Source organism: Bombus huntii, unplaced genomic scaffold, assembly GCF_024542735.1.
Source record: "Bombus huntii isolate Logan2020A unplaced genomic scaffold, iyBomHunt1.1 ctg00000115.1, whole genome shotgun sequence".
Classification (NCBI taxonomy): domain Eukaryota; kingdom Metazoa; phylum Arthropoda; class Insecta; order Hymenoptera; family Apidae; genus Bombus; species Bombus huntii.
In genome coordinates this window covers 62258-84965 of record NW_026099367.1, presented here as the reverse complement: position 1 = coordinate 84965, position 22708 = coordinate 62258, and the positions used below count along the sequence as shown (strand labels likewise).

The window sequence follows — 22708 nt, the reverse complement described above, 5'->3', positions numbered from 1 at the left end:
TCTTTCGTACAAATGGGATATACGTACCCTGAAAAATAAAAAAATAAATGAAAATGCAGGAAACTAATGACCAAAAGTATGAGAAAGAATTATACACGCTTTATGACACAATATATGTGTACAGTAAGAAATTTCAGGATATGATACTTCAGTAATACTCAATAGCATATATATATATATATATATATATTTGAGGACTTACTCGAAAATGGCACCTCCTCCACCAATCTAAGAATGGCAATATTATGATTGTGTATGTTTTCTATTCCATCCATATGTGCACAATGTGCTGCGGTCAAAACATGCCTAGCCGATATCAGGGAACCTCCGCACTTCCATAGTGGTTTGTCTAGGTTTCGGGGATTACGAAAACCTAATGCAGCGATTCATGGCCAAGCGCCTAAAATGCAATAGTCATAGTTGTGAATATACATAATTTTTTCTCACATAACGAGTAACAACGATTATTACCTATTCGAAATTCGATCATACAGCAGACGATAAGTACATACGTACAAATACTCTGAAACAGAGATTTGATAAAGACAGAAATTAAATTTTTATTCCAGTGGAATACAAATTATTAAATAATTCTATATAATTTCTATTTGAACTATACTGAACTATAAAGTTCAAACGTGTAATTTCTGCCCTAACAGTTTTTGATCTCTATCCATATTATTACTCCTATATCAATTTTTTATTTCAAGCAAAAAGATACTCTTCCTAACATGAAGTAAAAGAAAGAAATAATTCAAGTTAATAAGTAAAGTTACTACCGATAAAATCATAGCATTATTATTTAGTCTAATTGAAATGTACATTGATGTGCTGTTTAATGCCTTTAAAGTTCATTCTTTGCAGTAAATGGCTTATTATTAATCGGAAAGAAAGACATAAAACGTACCAAGTTCAGCTGGTTTACCATCGACCACCCTGGTATGAGAGACGTTGCTAAAACCTCAGTATGGTGGTCGCAAAGCCTTATACTTATACACAGTTTTTATTAAAATTTCTCTCTTCTCTTTGTTTGGATCGTTCGGACAGCAAACGATCGTAACATTGCCCTGGTATCTGCACACTGATCGTCTATAAAAATCGGTGGCTGTACGGTACTGTATCTGCCATATTTCTTGCAGAGGTTTACATTTTCTGTAGTCAAGGCACCTGCCTTCTTGATTGTCCGGTGTGGTACATTCTGGATCAAACAATTTTAAAACATTTATACAGTTCAAAGATGCGTAAGAAAGCGACACCGATTACTCAACTTTCGAAGTAAAAAGCCGATCGAGTCCACCGGATTGCCCTACAGACACGTATTAATCCGTAAGAGTTAGTCATCATGTTGATAATAATTATCTAAAGAAACTTTTCACGTGAAAATATAAAATTTTAATTGATTAGATATTGTGTTAGCCATACTTAAGAAAGAAAATGAAAATGAATGAAATGAAAGAAAAGGACTACCTTCAACCTCATTTTTTAAATAAACACTTTGTCAGTTTTGCGGTAAATAAGTTCTTAGGAATTCAGGACAGTTTTTAGTGAATCATTTTGTTTCGACCGTTCGCGGAGAGACGCGATCGCGAGATAGCACGTCAACGAGAGTTGTAATTTCCCGTTACGATTAAATAATCGACGCCACGAACTGATCAGTTCAGTAGTTCAATGAAATTCCACAGAATTAACACAAATAAATTAATGTTTATTTCAACAACTTATTAACTAGAAAGATATAAATGGAACAAAAAAAATGTAACTGCGTTTTGGTTGATAAGTAATGCGCGACATACCACCTGTGTTGACGGTTCGACTTCTCGAAAAGTTCTGAACGCCTTTCGATTTTTTTCGTTTTTTCTGGAAGGCGACCCCCACTACGTTCGGATCACGCCACATTCTTTTACGCGAGGTAAAATAACGACCACGAGTCGACGTTTCTGGAAGTCGCCCTGCTTAATGAATCATGCGCTTGCCACTACAATGTTTGTTTGCCGGGCAGACGCGACGGTCCGTCTGCGACATTATAGTGCCGCGATCGATAGTTAAGAATATGACCTATGGTAAGCCGCATGGCGTAACATTCTCCCCCCGTTGAGAGGGTACCGATCAAACTAGCGAGGTGTGGTTGAAGTTCCCATCTTATTTCGTCTCGGTGGCTAGTTGTTCGGGTTTCTCGAGATCGGGTTGAATTGGCAGTGGGACAAGCCTTTTGACGCCCCGATCCAAAATGCTTTTTGCCGTCTGAACTGTAGCTGTCCGGATGACACTGTCACGACCGGCATACTTCAAATCCGACGGACTGACGATAGAGATAAAGCACTCGGCGACAATGTATATCGCTGAAGTGCCTAATGAACCATCAACATCCCAACGGTCCTTCCACCGAAGGTTCTAGAAGAAAGAGCACGTGGCAACGGTCGCGGACGCCTAGCAAATGCATGGACGGTGGGGATGTTGAGGGATGACAAAAGAAAGTAATCGGATCCGATCGAAAGTAAAATCATAAGAGTCAGTCTTAAAAAGTCACGCCCAGAGTTCGGAAGTAGATTGTAAAGTGTATTGATGTTAGAAAAAAAATAAAGTTTTCTTTTTTTTATTTTTTACCTCAAATTCCTTTTTTATTTTGTTATTTTACGTGACAACACCATCGGCGCCTGGATGAACTCGGCCCAGAGGCCAATGCATGGAGGGAACGTTGTCCTCTCTGAGGATGACGATTGTGCCCTTTTGGATGCTGTGTCCACCCTTGCTCCATTTATTGCGGTTGGTTAGCTCGTTCAAATACTCCTTATGCCAGCGGTTCCAAAAATGTTGTTTAAGCTGTTGGATATGCTGCCATTTGGAGAGTCGGTTCGATGGAATGTCTCTGAAATCTCGATCACGTAAGCACATTAATGAATCGCCAATGAGGAAATGTCCGGGAGTGAGGGCTAGGAGATCATTTGGATCGGTGGAGATAGGAGTTAGCGGGCGGGAATTGAGGACTGCTTCTATTTCTATGATAAGAGTATTACGGTGTTAAGCTCATATGTTTCTGTTTCTCCACTCGCGCTGCGCCATAATATCCTTTGATATTTCCGATCCTCTGGTCGTACGAGGAATTGCCGATACATTTTCTCGATCTCGCCAGTGAGTACGTACTGATGAGCGCGGAATCTAATTAATATACAAAATAAATTGTGAATTGATTCGAGAATATAGGATTTCCCCATTTTCATGATTATCGTGATTTTTGTATAAATATATTTTTGAAGATACTAATAATTAGGTACTTATAAATTAGTATTATCAATTATTTTGCATTTATAATTCCGCCTCTAGTATAAGTGTTAATTGAAAACTAACTTTATGTTTCAAAAAGTACTAGCAAAGTCGTTGAGTAACAAGCCACTGATGCTAACACAAATAGCATTGTCGTAATTAAATATTTCTAAATATTCATTTTTCATTTTGAACCTGTAGAAACAATTTATTATATATACTATTAGCTAAGTAATTGCATATTTAATTAAGTCGAAATATAAAACTTAGTTATTTTAATAATTTAAAAAATAAAAAACTGACAAACATTTCAATTTAATTTATGGTTGGAACAAAAGACATTTCATTAATTGAAATATTGCAACGCAGAGTACTTTCCAAAATACGCCGAGAGTATTCCTGATGGTGAAACGAGCGTTGCTTCATCGAACGCAGCTAAAGAAAACAACATCTATGTAGTTGGTGGTACGATGCCTGAAATAGAGGGCGATAAATTGTACAATACCTGTACTATTTGGGGTCCCGATGGAACTTTGATAGCAAAACACCGAAAGGTAAGTAATATATTCCTTTATGGCTTTGAATTTGAAAATATTGGGGCGAAGAAAGTGACTCTATCTAGGAATAATTTAGGAATATACATATGTACATACGTATACTATAACCAATTCTATAATTTACGGTTTATAAAATACGTTATGATACGGGAAACGCCCATTTTTGTTGTAATGTGTTTGTGTTGTATAAATTTTTCAAATACTTAAAATATTATTATACTTATTTTTTCTCCTTTTTAAACATTATTAAATGATAAGATTTTTTAATAAAAGAAAGTGATAAAAACGCTGTCAGTTATTAAATAAAAAATAATTAAAGTTTAGGAGTTGGTAACTTTGATATTAAATTACAAAAGTTGCAGCAATAGAATTAGCGACTACATTTTTATGTTATTAGGTACATCTATTCGACATCGACATTCCTAATAAGATTACTTTTCGAGAGAGTGATTCACTCAGTCCTGGTAACTCCCTAACGACGTTCGATGTGAAGGGCTGCAAAATAGGTATTGGCATTTGCTATGATATTAGATTCGAGGAAATGGCACGCATTTATCGGAACAAAGGTACAGTAACTTAATCGATCAATACTTAACTAGCAAAAAATTAAATATCTTTCTTAAATATATTCTATATAAAATTAATATAATCTGTAACTCTGTATAAACAGAAGCTTAATTTAAAAAAACCAGTATATTTGCTGAAAATGAAACAAATAAAAGAATTAAAAGCACAATAAGAGGACTGTCCTCGCATATTCAGAAATGATGGAATGTGAACCGTGCAACTACGAAGTTAATTGGTATTCGGTAGCTTCATATTTCCTGCTTCTCTGGGTTAGGTTGCCAAATGCTGATATATCCAGCGGCATTCAATATGACCACTGGACCACTGCACTGGTCATTACTTCAGCGTTTCAGAGCGAATGATAATCAATTATACGTTGCCTGCATATCACCGGCTCGTGTTCCTTAAGCAAGTTACGTCGCATGGGGACATACACAGTTGACCAATCCCTGGGGAAAGATTCTTTACGATTTGGAAACTCAAGAGAATATGGCAGTCACCGATATCAAAAAAAAAAAAAAAAAAAAAAAAAAAAAAAAAAAAAAAAAAAAAAAAACTGGCGAACCGTGTGTTACCACAACGAGACACGCGATGCTATTTGTCGCTTTAAATTGTGCCGCAACTCGTTTTTGAGATCTTTGCCAGGGGCGCGTTAAAACATGCTGAAAATATATTTCTGGCTTTTCTGGGGTTTAACTGAAATATGACAAATAACGTTGTAAAACATATGTACTTATGACTTACAGAGTAATTGAGTGTACAAAATATATAGTATACAAAATAGCCAGCGATTTAGGGCTTTAAAAGATCAAAAGGAAAGAAAAGGAAAGAAAAGAAGAAAGATAATATATTGTGGCAGTCTAAGTCGATCTAAGAAAATAGATAAAGGGAGGGAGGGGCAAAGCTAGTTAATCTGGAAAGAATCCAAGCGTCAATTTCAAGCATTTACAGAGAATCAAGCGGGCTGGTTAAAGTCGTGAGTTGAGCAATTATCCCGCGTTAGGTTCAATCAGGTTAGTCCCACGCGAAATTGATCCAACCATGCGAAAACGAGTGTATTCTGATTTCTGTCGCAGATACTTCTGGCTAGTGCAGTACCTACACGGTGGTTGTTGAAATAGCCGCTTCTCATCTATTTTCCCTAGCGCGGACATCATCCTTTGATCCCTTACGACTAACGAAGTTTTCTAAGATGTACGGCAGTTTGAGATTCTACTTGAAAATGATCATGATTGCGGTCTGTGTGTCGTCTGCTCTTCTTTTTGTCCTTCCGTTAAAGACTGGTAAGTTGATACTGATTAATTATGCGATCGAAACCCTATATAATGGCTACAAAAATGCCGCTAATATAATATTCCTTCTTTCTTGTATCTTCTTTCTTGTATCTTCTTTCTTGTATATATATCTTGTATATATATATATATATATATATATATATATATATATATATATATATGTCGGGTCACGATTCGAATTTTGGGCGCGCGACGACTCTTCGTGTGGACTAGCCATCGTTTCACAAAGCCGAGATTTTATTTAGACATATATACAGGTCTATCACTAAGCTTAACAAATAATAAGTACAACTAATAATAAGTCTAACAAACACTAAGCCTAATGAATAATACGATCTACGAATAATTAAATTAAATAATACTATTAGCAATGTTTGAGTTCAAACGAATCCACGATCACCGGGATAACTCCTTACTAAGCGAAACTAACTTAGACGCAAATGCGATCGTCGAAAATGCTCGATGTATCACTGCGCCAAATACGATAAGGATAGGTTCGACAAAAACAAAGCTAAAATAGTTAGGTTCAACCTTGGCGATTTCGTGTTACGTAAAAACGAGGAAAGAAACCAGACGAAGTTAGATCCGAAATTCAGGGGTCCATTCGTAATAGCCGAGATTTTGGAAGGAGATAGATATACCCTAAAAACCTTAGACGGCAAACGATCATATAAGGACAGACACGACAGACTGAGAAAAATGCCAGAAGGTTGCGTCCCTGCTGAGTTAGACGTCTGCGGTGATGACAACGGCGGTGATAATAACGATGCAAGTACACTGACCTCAGAGGATCATTAACACTGCGTTGTGGTCATAGTAATACACCGAGTGGTTTTATGTGCTTTTGTTGTAACCCGTTGAGTGGGTTGATGTGTTTTTGTTGTAACCCGTTGAGTGGGTTGATGTGTTTTTGTTGTAACCCGTTGAGTGGGTTGATGTGTTTTTGTTGTAACCCGTTGAGTGGGTTGATGTGTTTTTGTTGTAACCCGTTGAGTGGGTTGATGTGTTTTTGTTGTAACCCGTTGAGTGGGTTGATGTGTTTTTGTTGTAACCCGTTGAGAGGGTTGATGTGTTTTTGTTGTAACCCGTTGAGTGGGTTGATGTGCTTTTTGTTGTAACCCGTTGAGTGGGGTTACGTGCTTTTGTTGTAACCCGTTGAGTGGGGTTACGTGCTTTTGTTGTAACCCGTTGAGTGGGCTTACGTGCTTTCTGGGTGTAATGCACCCAACGTGGCAATATGATCCAACAAACTGAGGTTCACCGGTGTACGAAATCGAAAATGATCTGTTGTGTCATTACGGTCTGGCTGGCGACTCACAGAACGCACCTAACACTTTGAATACAAATTATAACATTACAAATTCCTATTCTCTTTTATTTTTCTGTTGTCAAACCTCCGAACGAAACTTTGTTATTGCACTGGACCCTTGACTTACTTGGACATTTAGTTAAATCGCAAATAATGTCAGTTGTATCGAATCTAATGTAAGAAATACGATATTTTAGTTACACACGAGGACGTGTGATAGTCAGGATGGCCGTGTCGGAGATGAAAGAACACCGGAGCCTTTGGAATTTTGGATAATCCCGCAACATTGTAACCTAGAGTCTACTATAGCTGTAATTGAACAATTGTAGTTATTCAACCCGATTGTAATTATTCGAGAATTGTGATAATGAGCTTGGGTTCGAGGCGACAGTCAGTCGCCGAACGTAGCCGCGGTCACGGGATGAACGCTTTGCCTAACAAAGGTATGAAGTAATTCTATAGCTCTCCTTAAAAGAAATATTTGTGGCGACACGCGACAGTAAACATTCCAACGGTTTCTGTCCCGTGGCTCGCCACGTGCAGACCCTATTCTTCGAGTAAGATGATTGCCAGATGTCGATGCGTCTCCGCAGTACATGTTCGGCTAGCCCGAGGGCCCGTTATAAATCTTAAGGTTTAGTTAACTAAAGTCCTTCAAACAGACAAACAGTCTTTGTCCCAACTACGGGAAGATAGGGAAGACATATTTTTCAACGAGCGGCGTCTCCCACTAGCAACTTTCCCTCGAGGGCGGCTAGCATCCTTTTCTAACCACCGATATGGAGATTAACCAATTAGCAGCAACACTTTCTGAACGAAGGCTTTTCTCGACGAATCCGATGATCTCGTATCCTTAGACACACCCCGTTATAGTTTTCCTGTGTGGCATCATCGGGACGGGAAAGGCTTTCTCGCTCGCGATCTCATCGATCCAAGAGTAACGCCTTCGCGATCAGTGATTATTCTCAGACTTAGACTTTGTGAGTACGTTCTGTTGTCATCCCGTTGACCGCGGATTCGTTATTGAACCTAGGATCATTGTCATTAGTATCTCGAGCACCTAACTACCGCGGTTACTTGTCCGGTTCTATAATAATCGTATTTGCACTAGTCAATGTCTTCTCCATTGCATAACGACAACGTGTAACCCAAACGAAGATTCGTTTCACGCCCCTAACCCTAATTCTAATGTAAACCCGATATATATATATATATATATATATATATATATATATATATATATATATATATATATGTATGTATGTATAAGATTTATAAAATGAATGCTCGGTAAAATGTCTGTGATAAATAATAGCAATTAAAATGGAAAAATTTTTAATTGCATTGCTTCGACTATACATATACATATACTTAATGTGACTTACTTTGTATGAGAAAAATTCTGTTTGCCAATTCGATATCGAGAGCTGATAATGCTAACATACGATGAAACGATAACAGAAGAATCCGAATATTCAGAACTTTTCACGATATATGTTAAATAATATTATGAAATAAATTAAATAATTACCCCGCATTGCTTCCAGCGTACGTGTTCACGATTCTCGGCGAAACCGAATATGGCAGCAGGAAATCAACCAATCACAACTTCGGAAGAAAGTAAAGCGCGGGAAGAAATCGCGGCATCCAGCTTCCTGCGAATCTATTCTCGATCTCGATGTAAGCAGTAATCTTTCGATAATCGTTTTGCAAAATGGCGTGTCTTAAACGAAGTGTATAGTAAAATTCGTATTTGAGAGACGCATAAATAAACGATATCAGGCTATTTCCCGCGAGAAATTCACGTTCGGTTGCAACATAACATGTCACGTATGTATTTTCGTCGAAAACTGATTTCGAGGGACGTGTATATGTGCGTATCAAGTTACTTGGCGAAAGTTCAACGACAGACTGTGACTTTAAAACAGTATGTATGCCTATGTTTGTTGTCCGAGAATTGGAAGAATCTGTCATGTTTTGTTTACGTCGGCTGTAATGGAGTGGTGTTTTTGTCTTGTGGTAACTGAATGTCTCAAACAACAAACTCGAGATTTCAATCGATCTTCGAAAAGAAGTCATACCCATTGGCCTTGGGTGAGTTGTGATTTCATTAACTTTTTAATTCATAATTGATAACATAAGGTTATTGTAAGACCGATGAAAATATGGATAGCAACCAATTGCAATTGAATATCTGGCCTGTCTTGCACTATTGAAATTTTGCAAGTCACTAAAGTTACCAGCATTAATATGTTCCCTTGCACAAGTTTGACGATAAAACAAATGAAATTTTACTATTTGCAAGTTATTTGATTATTGTATTTAACGAAAAATTATAAAATCATAAAATAGAATTCTATATAACCTGTAAATCGTAACTTGTCAATCTACTAGTACATATATTATAAATTGGTAAACTTTTGTGTGTGGGGGAGGGGGTGCTAGATGTAACACTGATACGACATTTTGAAAAAATATTTAATTATAATCATGAAAGGCGTTATTGAAATATTGAGTTTTTATTAATGTTCCTTGCAACTTCGAGTTTGCGTACTATATTTAAAATGTACATAAGATATAAAGTATATTGACAAGTAACAGTCACAAAATTGTTTCAAATGAGGATAATCATCCTAATATCAACTTATCAATTGTGATCTGATAAACAAGAATTCAAAATACAGTTAAACTGTGTTCTACATACAATAATCTTTTTCGGAGGAGATTTAAATATATGAACATATTGTGATATTTTGTCCATAATAACATGAATAATATAAAGTTTCGTATTACATATACTCTATTTTTTAATATATTCTGCATATCTCATTTTATGACAACAGACAAGCAAACTATATTCCCATTATAAGCTTCGCTCTAATTTCGCATCGTTTCACCTGAATATATCGTGAAATTTCATCCCGTCAAAATTTTGCGTCAATCTTTTTTATCTTAAAGGATTAAAGACAGTTGCAAAACGCCACGGTGTTTCGGGGTTTGTTTAAATTTCCGCCAAATGAAAAAGAAGTTTCGCGAAAAATGGTAGTTACTAACGGCACGTCTGGTTACAATTTTCGTTTACAATTCTTTTGGCGAGTAAATATGACGTACTGGGTCGATACTAAGTAGTCGGTTGTCCCTGAAATTTGAACTGTTGAGAACGAGGTAATAACAGGGCGACTGGTTTGTTGCTGTGTAACGTATACACGTTTCTGAATAGTTTTCTACTTTAAATGAAATTAACTGCTACCCGACGGAGTTTCGACGTAGCGATAAACACGCCACTGAAAAAAGCGACGAATGGGAATGGAAAATACGTAAAGATTTTTTTGACAAAATAAAGAATCATTTTGTCAGATTTCAAGAAGAGTTTGGGTAAATTCAATTTATGCTCTTTGCTACTTGACTTATGTTTATAACACTAAAAGTTATCTTTACAAGCAGCGAAGTGATTTAGTTTCATCCGTAGTTCGGTTGCTTCCAATTTTTTCATTTTCACATTGTGTAAATTTCGACCAATTGCGGGGAGACGTAATCGCGAGGAGAGACGTCAACGGGGGTCGTAAATCCCCGTTACGATTATAACAATCGACACCACGAATTGATCGATCCCCTGATTTCCGTTGAGATAATAGGGGTGATTGAGTTTGTATAACACTGTGATTCACAGAATTATAAATTATATATTTCCAACACTTAGATTACACTGACGTAGAGAAATAAATAGTTAACAACTTGTCGCATGAAGATGCGATAGATATGTACGCTAGAGCAGGGCTCTTATAATGGAAATTAATGTATTAATGGACTTAGCACTATAATATATTTAGGAGAGAAGATGTGTGTTCGACAACACCGAGAACCGACAAAAGATTTGCGTGAAGTATGCGACTCTCGCGCTATGTGTAGACTGCCGCGTTAGGCGTTAGTTTTTAGACTGTCTGTCGCTCTTTTTCTAATACGGAAGAAAAGTTCGGTGTGGGTGTGCCCCTGTGCCTAAAGAACGCGGATTCGTTGTTCCCACTTTCGTTAGAAAAAGTGAGGGCCACGAAGCGCGGTGTCGATTGGTCATGACCTGCACTACTGCTCGAAGGGATGAGTATCGAGTCTCCTACCATCGTGGTGGATAGATGACTGTGTGCGTGAGAAAAACCTAGCTTGTTTTATTACAGGGCTATTCGGATTTTCCTAATGGGTGCATACCCGCTTTCTCCGTGTTTTAAGTGCGACTAATAAACCCAAGGACCTCTCTAAAAACCGACTGTGTTTCGAGAATATTTTTAAGCTTTAGAAATTCTTCAAGACAAACGGATTGAAGACACATGGCGAAACAATACAGGGAAGTGAAAGTTATGGTGGGTCCTTAGGTTTATTGAGGGTCGAAGTGACGTTACGCAGGTCGGTTGTTGTCCGGTCGCGCGGGCTGGCGTGCAGATGTTTTAGGCGGCGTAACACATTGCGTATTACAATATTGATGTTAAAATATTATTATAGAAAAACATGTTAGCAACTTAATTTTCTATTTGTTCGTTTCTCTGTTTTCCTTATTCTGTTTTTGGATTTGTGGTGGATGATTTAAATAATGACGTGACGAGTTGATACTTGATATTGTCAAATATATTTAAAATTATTCTAAATACAGAATTAATCGCACGGGAGACAAAGATTTTGTAACGAATCCTAGCGGCTGCCATTTGTCGTTCACGCGCTGTTGCCGATACCGAATGCGCTAATGTCACGTAAAATAACAAAATAAAAAAAGAAATTTGAGGTGTAAATAAAAAAAAGAAACTTTATTTTTTTTCTAACAACAATTCACTTTACAATCCACTTCCAAACTCTAGGCGTGACTTTCCAAGACTGAAGCTCTTATGATTTGACTTTCGATCGAATCCGATTACTTTCTTTTGTCATCCCTCAACATCCCCACCATGCATTTGCATTTGCTAGGCGTCCGCGACCGTTGCCACGTGCTCTTTCTTCTAGAACCTTCGGCGGAAGGACCGTTGGGATGTTGATGGTTCATTAGACACTTCAGCGATATTGCCGCCGATTGTCGCCGAGTGCCGCCACATCTTTATCTCCATCGTCAGTCCATCGGATTTGAAGTATGCCGGTCGTGACACTAACATTGTGGCGTCAGAGACGATGCGTTTTGACTCGCGAAAGGCGTTTTCGGTTTGCTTCGACCACTCGATTCGCCGCGAACAGCTCGTACGTATCTTTGTTCGCGGATCCGCGTAGTTTGTTGCACGAGTATACGTTTATATTGACACCGGTGTTCACAAGAAAAGAGATCCTTGGTGCCCTGTCCGTCACGAAAATGCGATGGGATACTAAAGCCATCGCCACATGCCGCGTTTACGGACGGCTGGTCTCGTTTCACTGGGTCCAGTTGCAAGGGGCCCGGCACTTCCTTGCGCGGTCTCGAAAGGTCTCGTGGTAATAGCAGAGACCAGACTTCTGCGGTCTGTCCTTCGAACTTGATATCAATCTTGCCTTCCGTATGTAGAATAACGATGTGAGGTGGATAGTGGGTGAAGGTGCCCACAAGAAATACTCTTGATGTTCAACAAAAAAGTTAATTAAATTATTAACAATCAACAGTCAACAATTTATGATCAACAATTAACGACTAACGATTAACTGTCAACAACAATTAACGATTAACGATGAACGATCAAAAACAATTAACGATTAACGATGAACAACGATTAACGATTAACGATTAACTATCAAGAGTCAATAATCACGTATCTCTAATTGTGTTTGCTTCGCTATGACGCTTAACCTTTCGCACTCCGCAGCTCGGGGCAGAATGAATCTTTGATTCGAAACCAAATGGATTCTTTTCTTTGTTGCCCCTCGATATCTCCACTACGCACGCGTTTATTAGATGTCCGCAACGGTTGCCGCGTATGCATTCTTCCGAATATTCGGCGAAAGAACTGTAGGGATATCAATGGTACATTAGGCGTGTCGGCCTTACGCTTTGAAGGTATAGCGCTTTGTGTCGCGAAGCCGTTGGAAAGTTCCATGGTCGAGTGCCACCACAGATGCATGACGATTAGATACAAACGCTTCAAGTATTACAATTAATAGCTGATACAATTGCAACAAAACAGATGTCCTTTATGCAAGACTACTGAAATTACACAGCTACAATAAAATAAGGAATACGTCTGTACTATGGGAAACATAAATAAATATACACATAGTAGCTTATACAACATGTATGTGGAGGACGATTAAACGCGTTGTTGATTAATGACCAGACGAGTTGATACTTAGTGTAGTCAAATGTATTTAAAATTATTTGCAGTACAGAATTAGTCGTCGTTCGCTTAGTGTTGCTCGATATGTGTATACAAGGTAATGCTTACGTTCGTTCGATATTAATTCGCTATAAGAATGTTCGATACTAACTGTCTTAACGATCGTGTTCTTTTATTTATACTCGGGGGAGTATCGAAAACTTTAAATTCAACCTCGGTTGACGATTGCACGCAGCGGCAACATTGTTTTGCCCGGAGTTTGTTTATCGTTACGCTTTGCTTGTCACGTAAAAGTAATGGGAAAATAATAATAAAAAAATGTTGGGTTCTTGAACCAGAGTTCGAGATACCTCTATTCTATAATAGGATTACAAGTGTGCGATTAAACTGTTACCGAAAGACTGAAGCCTCGATCAAGAACCAGCCCTTCTAGATGTTCGTTTATCTTATGCCTACGTGCCGAATTCATAATCCTTTATTTTGGGAGTCGGTGTCGTGTGCAAGGCGGTTCAGGTTTCCTGAGTCGGTTGGACATATTTGTTGACGTTACATTCCCCCAGTGTTAGAGTGCGGCTGGTCCTCCAGACTCTTATTTTCGGTGTAGTGCCTCCTTTTGTATGCCCTTTTGGAATCTTACATGCCTTGCTTCGAGGATGACTGAATTGGTGTCTTCAGGTAATTCTCGTAATGGTTGTATTTCAGGTGTGGAATATGTGTTTAAAGGTGCGCTCTATTGGTCTAGAGATATTGCTTATACCTGTGTCTTTTTTTTTCTTTGGTTTTACAACATAATACGCGAATACATAATTTGGAAGGTAGGCATTTGCTTATAATATCGAATAATCCTATTTTGTTAAATATACATATGTTCCTAGTAATGCTAGATCAATATAACTAATAATTTATAAGACACTTAGTTCCTATTTCTTAAGACTTCTAATTCTATGTTCATAATTAAGAGAGTTTACTTCGTTGGAAATTTGATTGAGGTGCATTCTATACGATTATACATTATTAATGATTTTTGGAGCGTTTTCAATTTTTGTTAGGATTTCTTCTAGACTGTCAGTTAAGGGTAAAGCTATAGTTTTGAAATTTGTTTTGTAAGTTATATTGGTTTTTAAGTTATTGTTTTCATCAAAAAATTTATCTATATTTTTATTCATTAATTCTAAATTATCGTTATCCAGAGTTACAAATAGACTTCTAGAAATGGATCCAACAAAATTCAATGAGCCTCTTCGGTAACAAGTGTGTGTCATAAATTTAATATGCATGATTACATTGTCTAAATTTCTTTTGCGAGCGCGTGTAATCATTTCATTGGAATACGGGCATTCACTTTTAAAATGTTCTGTTAACATTAGTCTAAATCTTTTAATTTCGCTGAGTTTTGCATATATATCCTTAATGTCTAAACCTATAATTACGTTTACGGATTCGCTATATAAGTATGCATGAGCTAATTTTTCTTGATATATAGAACTACCATTAAGGGGTATAACGTTTAGCTTAGCTAACTATGAAGAAGGTGAAGATCGTCCTGGAAAGTAAGGTTTAATACGGTTACCATGTATTTTCCTAATCGAGTGATTTACTATTATTTCATAATAAGGGGTTTTTCACTTTTTCAATGGTGTATGGCCCTGGCCATTCAGTATCTATCTTGTGTTCTTTATGATCGTTATGAATTAATACTAAATGTCCTTCTTTAAAAATAGATTGAGGTTTGGCAATTTTAGAGAAGTTTCTAATAAATTTTCTATAGTATCCAGCTAGCCCAAGGAATGATTTTACATCTGTAGGATTTTTTGGTAGTTTGAAATTCTTTACTGCTTCTATCTTTTTAGGGTTAGGTTTTACTCCATCTGCTGTCACTACATGTCCTAGATATTCTAATTCGGGCTTTAAGAATTCACATTTATCTGGTTGTATTCTTAGACCTACTTTCCCGAGTCTTTGGAATATAATGACTAAGTTTTTAGTATGTTCTTCCATCGATTGCCCGAATATAATGATATCATCGAGATAAACGAAACAATGATTGTTAATCAAACCTCTTAACGTGGTATCCATCATTCTTTGAAAGGTAGCAGGTGCGTTCTTGAGCCCGAATGGCATTCTATTATAGTGGAAGTGTTCTTATGGTGTGCTAAATGTAGTGTATTTCTTTGAATTCTCGTCCATGGGTATTTGATGGAACCCTGAGGATAAGTCTAAAGAGGAGAAATATTTCTTATTTCCTAGCTGTGATAGTATATCGTTAATGTCAGGTAGTGGATACGCGTCTTGGTCTGTTAGTTCGTTTAACTTCCTAAAGTCAATCACTACTCGCCACTTTTGTTTCCCTGATGCGTCGATTTTCTTTGGAACGACCCAGACAGGAGAGTTATAGGGAGAGTCGGAGGGTTCTATAATCTCTTTGTTTAACATTTCAGTCATCTGTTTATTTATTTCGGTTTTATGATGTTCGGGAGGACGGTAGGATTTTACGTTGATGATCTTGTTACGTAGATGATACATTTACACTGTACACGTGAATGTGTGTGTAAGCGTCAGAGGGCGTCCAGGTCTCAGTAGAGACAAAAGACGATTGGAGGCTGTTAGGAGAATCTAGAGGAGGTGGTTGACAACAAGCGTGCGTGCAAGAAGGTTATCGAAGTCTTCAGAGTGTAATATATATATGTATAGCTGTTGTGTGCGAAATAAAGTAAACTATTTGTATTTTCGAATCCTCTCTATACCTTAACATGGTAGCAGAGCGTGGTTACTAGTTTTGCAAGCTATTTAGTGCGTGGTTTTTAGTCTTGCGAGTTTAGTAAGGGAAGAAACGTTCAAAGAATATAAAATAAAAGAAAAAATACTTCAAGCACGTAGGAACGCTTGAGTAAAGAATAGGAAATCAATTAAAATGGAGAGATCGGAAATTATGCTATCGATATTCGATGGTGAGGGTTACGGTATGTGGAAGAAAAGAATAACAATGTTTCTGAGATATAAAGAATGTGATATTGTTATAACTAGAGTGAAGACTGAAACAGACAATCCAGACTGGGATAAAAAGGATCTGAAGGCGATAAATATAATTTACAGTGCCTTCTCAAATAGACAATTAGAATATATTAGGGAAGAAAAAACAGCGTATGAAATAATGAAAAAGTTCGACGAAGTGTACTTGAAAGAATCGACGGCACTAGATCGTGTGCAGAAGGAGATTGGAGAAGATAAGTCTTGATAAATACAGTGATTCAGCATCGTTTTTTAGCGATCTTGAAAAATTAATAAATGAATTAAAAGGTGCAGGCGCAAAAGTGAGTGAGAGGGAAAAGCTGAATTACATGATAAATACGTGTTACGTCGCGTAACTCTACCTAGCCCAGGCCACACACCGCGGGCAAGATGGCAACCAGATGTCTTCGGATACTCACTGCGTACCCTCAATAGTCTCAAGTATCTTCCATAAATCTTAGGAATTTCCTAGTCGAGGTCCTTCAAACTGAACAAACGTCTGTTTCCAAAGCATTTCTAAAGACCTTTGTCTACTACGGCTTGACAAGGGAAAGTTGGTTTTTCTCACGTATGATGCAACTTTCCTCCCACGAACCACTTTCTCTCGAGGGCGGTTAAGACCCTTCGTTTAACCAATTAACAACGAAGACTATTTCCCTCACTCCCTTAGTCAAAATCGTCACCAACAAATCCGATGGTCCCGTGCGCTAGACACACCCATCCTTAGCTTTCCTCCGCCACAGCATCGTCTCCGAACATCACTGACTTTACATCCTTCGAACAGTCAACATCCTTCGACCGGGTTTACACCCGAAGATCAGTCAGTCTCAATCAAGCATCTCGTCAAGCGGTCAGCAATTCGAATACAATGAGTCGACAAATCCATCAGTATACGCGATAATCCGTCTAGAGACTCAGGTCGCACTCATTCGTAGTCATCTCATAACAAATATTCATTTTGTGTTACACCGAAGTTGTTGGTTTGTGAAAATATATAATAACCTGTTAGCAACAGCGTTATCCTTCATTTAACTACCCTTATTATCCTAAACGAAATAAGGGATCGAGCGATTCGCGGCGTCGATTAGCAAATCGTAACGGGAATTTACGACTCCCGTTGGCGCGCTTCTTCGAGATCGCGTCTCCCAGCGAACGTGCGAAAACAATACGTTACCCGAAGAGTATAGCTACATAGCGGATATAATAGATGCAGTGAAAGAAGAGAAACAAACGGTAGCGTGCGTGAAGAATAAAATAGAAATAGCGGAAAAGAAAGATAAGTCTAATCGAGGAGAAATGAAAACTAATGCCTTTGCTGCAAAAAAGGAAGGATGCTTCAAATGTGGAAGAGTGGGATATTTTGCATGAGAGTGTCAAAATGGCGTCCAAGCGGGAAGCAGTAACAGTTATCGGCGTGGGTCAACACGTGGTCGCAGCAGAGGAAGAGGAAACAAAGGCAATACGAACAGGGGGCGTGGAAACTTCCATCGTCAATCAGCAGCCGGCACGAGCGAATATGGCAACTCAGGAGCAGGCATATGGATGGCAACAGCGCACGCAGCACACAGCAGCGAGATGAACGAGATAAGTGGTAACGAAATAACATACTTATTTGTTAGGGAAGTGATACATTTACACTGTACATGAGAGTGTGTGTGTAAGGGTTAGAGGGCGTCAAGGTCTTAGTGGAGACAAAAGACTGTTGCCAGATGTTAGAAGAATCTAGGATAGTCGGTTGGCGACCAGCGTGCGTGCAAGACGTTCTTCAGAGAGTAATATAGATGTATAACTGTTGTGTGGGAAATATAGTCAATTATTTGTATTCCCAAATCCTCGAATTTCCTTAACATGGTAGCAGAGCGTGGTTACTAGTTTTGCAAGATATTTAGTGCGTGGTTACGATCTTGCGAGTGAGTTTTCAGTAAAGAAAAAAAAACTTTCAGAGAAAAAAAATATACTTCGAGCACGTAGGAACGCTTGAGTAAGAAAAGAAAAAAAAAGAAGAATCAATTAAAATGGAGAGATCGGAAATCATGATACCTATATTCGATGGTGAGGATTATGGAATGTGGAAGCAAAGAATCACGATGTTTCTCAAATATAAGGAATGCGAGGTTGTTACAACTAGAATGAAGAACGAAAGAGACGATGAAGACTGGGACAAAAAGGATTTGAAGGCGATAAATATAATTTATAGTGCAATATCGAACAGACAATTGGAGTATGTTAGGGAAGGAAAAACGGCGTATGATATAATAAAAAGGTTCGATGAAATGTACTTGAAAGAGTCGACGGCACTGCAGATCGTATGCAGAAGGAGATTGGAAAACATAAGACTGGAGAACTACAGTGATTCAGCATCATTCTTTAACGATTTCGAAAAATTAATAAATGAATTAAAAAGTGCGGACGCACAAGTAAGTGAGAGGGAAAAGCTGAATTACATGCTGAATACGTTACCCGAAGAATACAGCTACATAGCGGACATAATAGACGCATTGAAAGAAGAGGATCAAACGGTAGCGTATGTAAAAAATAAAATAGAGATAGCAGAGAAGAAAAATAAATCCAATCGAGGAGAAAGGCAAACCAACGCCTTTTCTGCAAAAAAGGAAGGATGCTTCAGATGTGGAAGATTAGGACACTTTGCGAGAGAGTGTCAAAATGGCGTCCAAGCGGGAAGCAGTAACGGCTATTGGCATGGGCCAACACCTGGTCGAAACAGAGGAAGAGAGAACAAAGGCAATACGAGCAGAGGACGTGGAAACTTTCATCATCAATCAAGAACCGGCACGGGCGAGCATGGAAACTCAAGAGCAGGCATATGGACAGCAACGGCGCACGCAGCAAACAGCAGTGAGACGAATGAAATAAGTAAGAACGAAATAGTGTGGCTATTAGATAGCGGTTGTACCGATCACATAATTAATAATATAAATTATTTCGATAAATCTATCGACCTAAAAGAACCGGTAAATATATATTTAGGCGATAATAGACCGATAAAAGCGACAAAAGTTGGGAATGTTATAAGTTATTTTGAAGCATTCGGAAAACAAAATAAAATAAATATGAGGAAAGTATTTTACGCGAAAGAAATGTCCGCAAATTTGATTAGTTTAGGTAAACCAGCAGACGATAAGAATACGGTTATTTCCAAAGGAAATATTGCGAAAGTAATAGATGAGGATAATATACTTACAGCTCAGTTCAAAGAGAATGGGACATATAGAATAAAAAGTATATTGAAAGGGAAGAAGCACTTAGTAAACAGCGCCGAACGTAGTGGTATGAGTAAAAAGGAAAGATGGCATAGGATGCTAGGACACGTAAATTTTAAATATTTAGAGATTTTGGGTAAAGAGCAGCTAGTGACTGGCATACCGAATGAATTTGAAAAGGAACTTTTGAAATGTAGGGTGTGTATAGAAAGCAAAATGCATAACTTACCTTTCAAAAATAATCGAACTAAGGCTAGGGAAATAATGGAAATTATTCATACGGACGTATGTGGTCCCTTTAAGACTACCGGATTCAATGGAGAAAAATATTTCATTTCATTTATCGATGATTATAGTAAAATAGCTAGGATCTATTGTATAAAATCAAAAGATGAGGTCTTTGATTCTTTCGTACAGTTCGTAAATGAAGCCGAAAATTTAACGGGCAAGAGGTTAAAAATATTAAGATGCGATAATGGTAAAGAATATTTAAATAATCGAATTTATAAATTTGCTAGGGATAAAGGTATAAGAATAAATAATTGCCCAACATACGTACATGAATTAAACGGGACAGCGGAAAGGTATAATAGAACAGTGATGGACATGGCGCGTTGCTTGTTAGCGGAAGCGAAAGTACATAAAAGGTACTGGCCGGAAATAGTTTGTACAGCGGCATACTTGAAAAATCGAATATTAGCGAATACTATAGAAAGAAAGACACCTTTTGAAATATTCTTCGGGAGAAAACCAAGTGTTAAAAATCTACATCTATATGGAAGTAAAGTTTTTGTAAGAAGGCCAGAACAAAAAAGAGTTTCCAAATGGGATAAGAAGGCAGATATGGGAATTCTGTTAGGATATAGTGAAGTAGGTTAGAGAGTCCTATTAGGTGTAAAAATAACAGTAGCGACATGTAGAGGTCGTAGAAACAGACAAAAAATGTATCGGTTTTGAGGAGAATTCATTCGATGCAGTTAGCGATGATAGTAAAGATAATTATTTATTGGACAGCATGAATAAGGAAGAGTTAGAAAGTAGAGAAGATGAAAATGATAATAGTTCTGAAAGCGTAAAGATTCCTAGGAGATCTACACGTAATAAGAAAACTCCAGTAAGGTATCCAGAAAAGGAAAACAGTAGTGAGATTCACGCAAATTATTGTAGAGTAGATATCTTTTGCACATTTGAGGAGGCGATTTGTTGTGAAAATAGTGAAGTTTGGAAACAGGCTATGGATAAGGAAATAGAATGTCTCTATAAGAATAAAACTTGGAAATTGGTAGAAAGGGTAAAAGGCAAAGAAGTATTAGATGTAAAATGGGTTTACACGAAAAAATCAGAGGACAGGTATAAGGCTAGATTAGTGGTAAGGGGATTTCAACAAAGAAACGTAGCCGATGACATATATTCTCCAGTGGCGAGTAATCAGACCTTTAAGATATTGCTATCATATTGTTGTCAAAATGGAGTAATAATTGAGCAAATGGATGTAGAAACTGCCTTTTTAAATGGTGAAGTAACCTCGGAGGTATATGTAAATCAACCAAAGGGATATGCGGACGGAACGAATAGAGTTTGTAAATTATCGAAAGCGCTTTATGGGTTAAAAGAAAGTCCGAGGGATTGGTATGAGTGTTTTGATAGGTATGTGACGACATTGGATTTTAAGAAGAATAACATAGAGTTGTGCCTATATACTCATGGAGAGGGGGAAAATGTTGTTTATTTGCTAATATATGTAGACGATTTGTTAATCTGTAGTAAAAACAAAAAAAGGATACAAAATGTAAAGAAGCTATTACCTGATAAATTTAAAATGAAAGATTTAAGTGAAGTAAAAGAATATTTTGGAATAAATATAGAGTATGATTATATAAAAAATGAAATGAAACTAAGCCAAACGAAATACATTGAATCATTAGCGAACAAATATAAATTACAAAACAGCAAATTGTACTGTACACCAACGGAAACAAATTTAAAAATTGAAAACGCTGAGATAAATAGAAATGACATTGGATACAAGAATTTAATTGGCGCATTGCTGTATATTAGTACAAATACCAGACCCAATATAAGTTATAGTGTGAATTATCTTAAGTAGATTTCAAGATTGTTGTAGCGAGACACATTTTAAATATGCTTTGCGAATATTGAAATATTTGTACCGAAATATTGAAATATTTAATATTAAAGATTTAAGGTTACATTAGAAAAGGAATGAAAAGTGTGAAACGATAGATTGTTATGTGGACGCTGATTGGGCAGGAGATCATTTAGATAGAAAATCTACTTCTGGATATGTAATTAAATTGTATGGAAATGTAATCGGTTGGAAATCTAAAAAACAAAGGTGTGTGACAAAAGCCTGGACGTATGCAGAGTATGTAGCTCTATCGGAAGCGGTGAGTGAATTAATGTCTATTAGAGAAATTATGAAGGTCTTCAATGTAAATCTAGACAATAACCCTGTAAAAATTTATGACGATAACTCTGGAGTGATAAGTATAGCAAAGTACGGAAATTTCACAAAAAATTCTAAACACATTGAAGTTCATTACCACTACGTTCACGAATGCTTAAAGGAAAATAAGATAAATATAATTTAAGTAGGTACAGACGAAAATACTACATAGGTTCTCTAAGAGGTTTTTCTATGTGCGATAGTCGAATCAAAGATTTGAATTTTTAGATTTGATCTACAGTGTTTATATTTTCAATAATGTTAGAAATTTGGACTGAAAACTTACCACCATTGATAAAGCATACTGGCGTTGGCTTTCCGTCGAAGTATACAATTTTTTGAACGATTTCTCCCGATGCGAGGGGTGGTTCTTGCTGCAGCAGAAGAGTATTATTATCTAATTTTAATGTTTTATTGGAGAGTTCGAATCGATATTGATTTAAACCGGGGTAAGCCTAATATGCCGTCTTCTATGATAGGGAAATTATCATCTACTAAGGAAAATTCTATCTCTTTGTTGAATAAATTTAGTTTTAATTTTGGAATTGGATTCGTATTTGGAATGTTCCATGGAGAATTTCTATGTGTCTGGTATTATTGTCCTTCCTGGGTAGCATCCTCGTTTAAGCAAGTTGATTCCTGCTCCCGAGTCAACGAAAAATCGCAATCCTCGTCGTCCTGGTAATTGTAGTCGTATTGTGGATAATCTTCCTGAGGTAGCATTGTTAATTCTGATTGTTCTTGAAT

At 37.3% G+C, this 22708-nt stretch overlaps 2 protein-coding genes across 11 annotated transcripts in view; one reads left to right on the top strand and one right to left on the bottom strand.

Moving 5' to 3' along the window:
- The window catches only part of LOC126877076 (omega-amidase NIT2-A-like), a 182752-nt gene that overhangs the window by 113062 nt on the left and 46982 nt on the right, over positions 1–22708 (top strand). For 4 of the 9 annotated variants that reach the window (XM_050639903.1, XM_050639905.1, XM_050639904.1 and 1 more), the window contains exons 2-4: positions 3631–3815; positions 4216–4384; positions 4660–5186. The exons of the other annotated variants lie outside the window; for them this stretch is intronic. In XM_050639903.1, coding sequence (XP_050495860.1) covers positions 3732–3815; positions 4216–4384; positions 4660–4793 — 387 coding nt within the window. In that variant the 5' untranslated portion in view covers positions 3631–3731 and the 3' untranslated portion in view covers positions 4794–5186. Of the gene's footprint in view, positions 1–3630; positions 3816–4215; positions 4385–4659; positions 5187–22708 lie in introns of those variants that run through there. 9 annotated transcript variants of the gene reach the window in all.
- LOC126877080 (venom serine protease Bi-VSP-like) overlaps positions 1–22708 on the bottom strand; it is a 79001-nt gene that overhangs the window by 14568 nt on the left and 41725 nt on the right. The window lies entirely within an intron of this gene.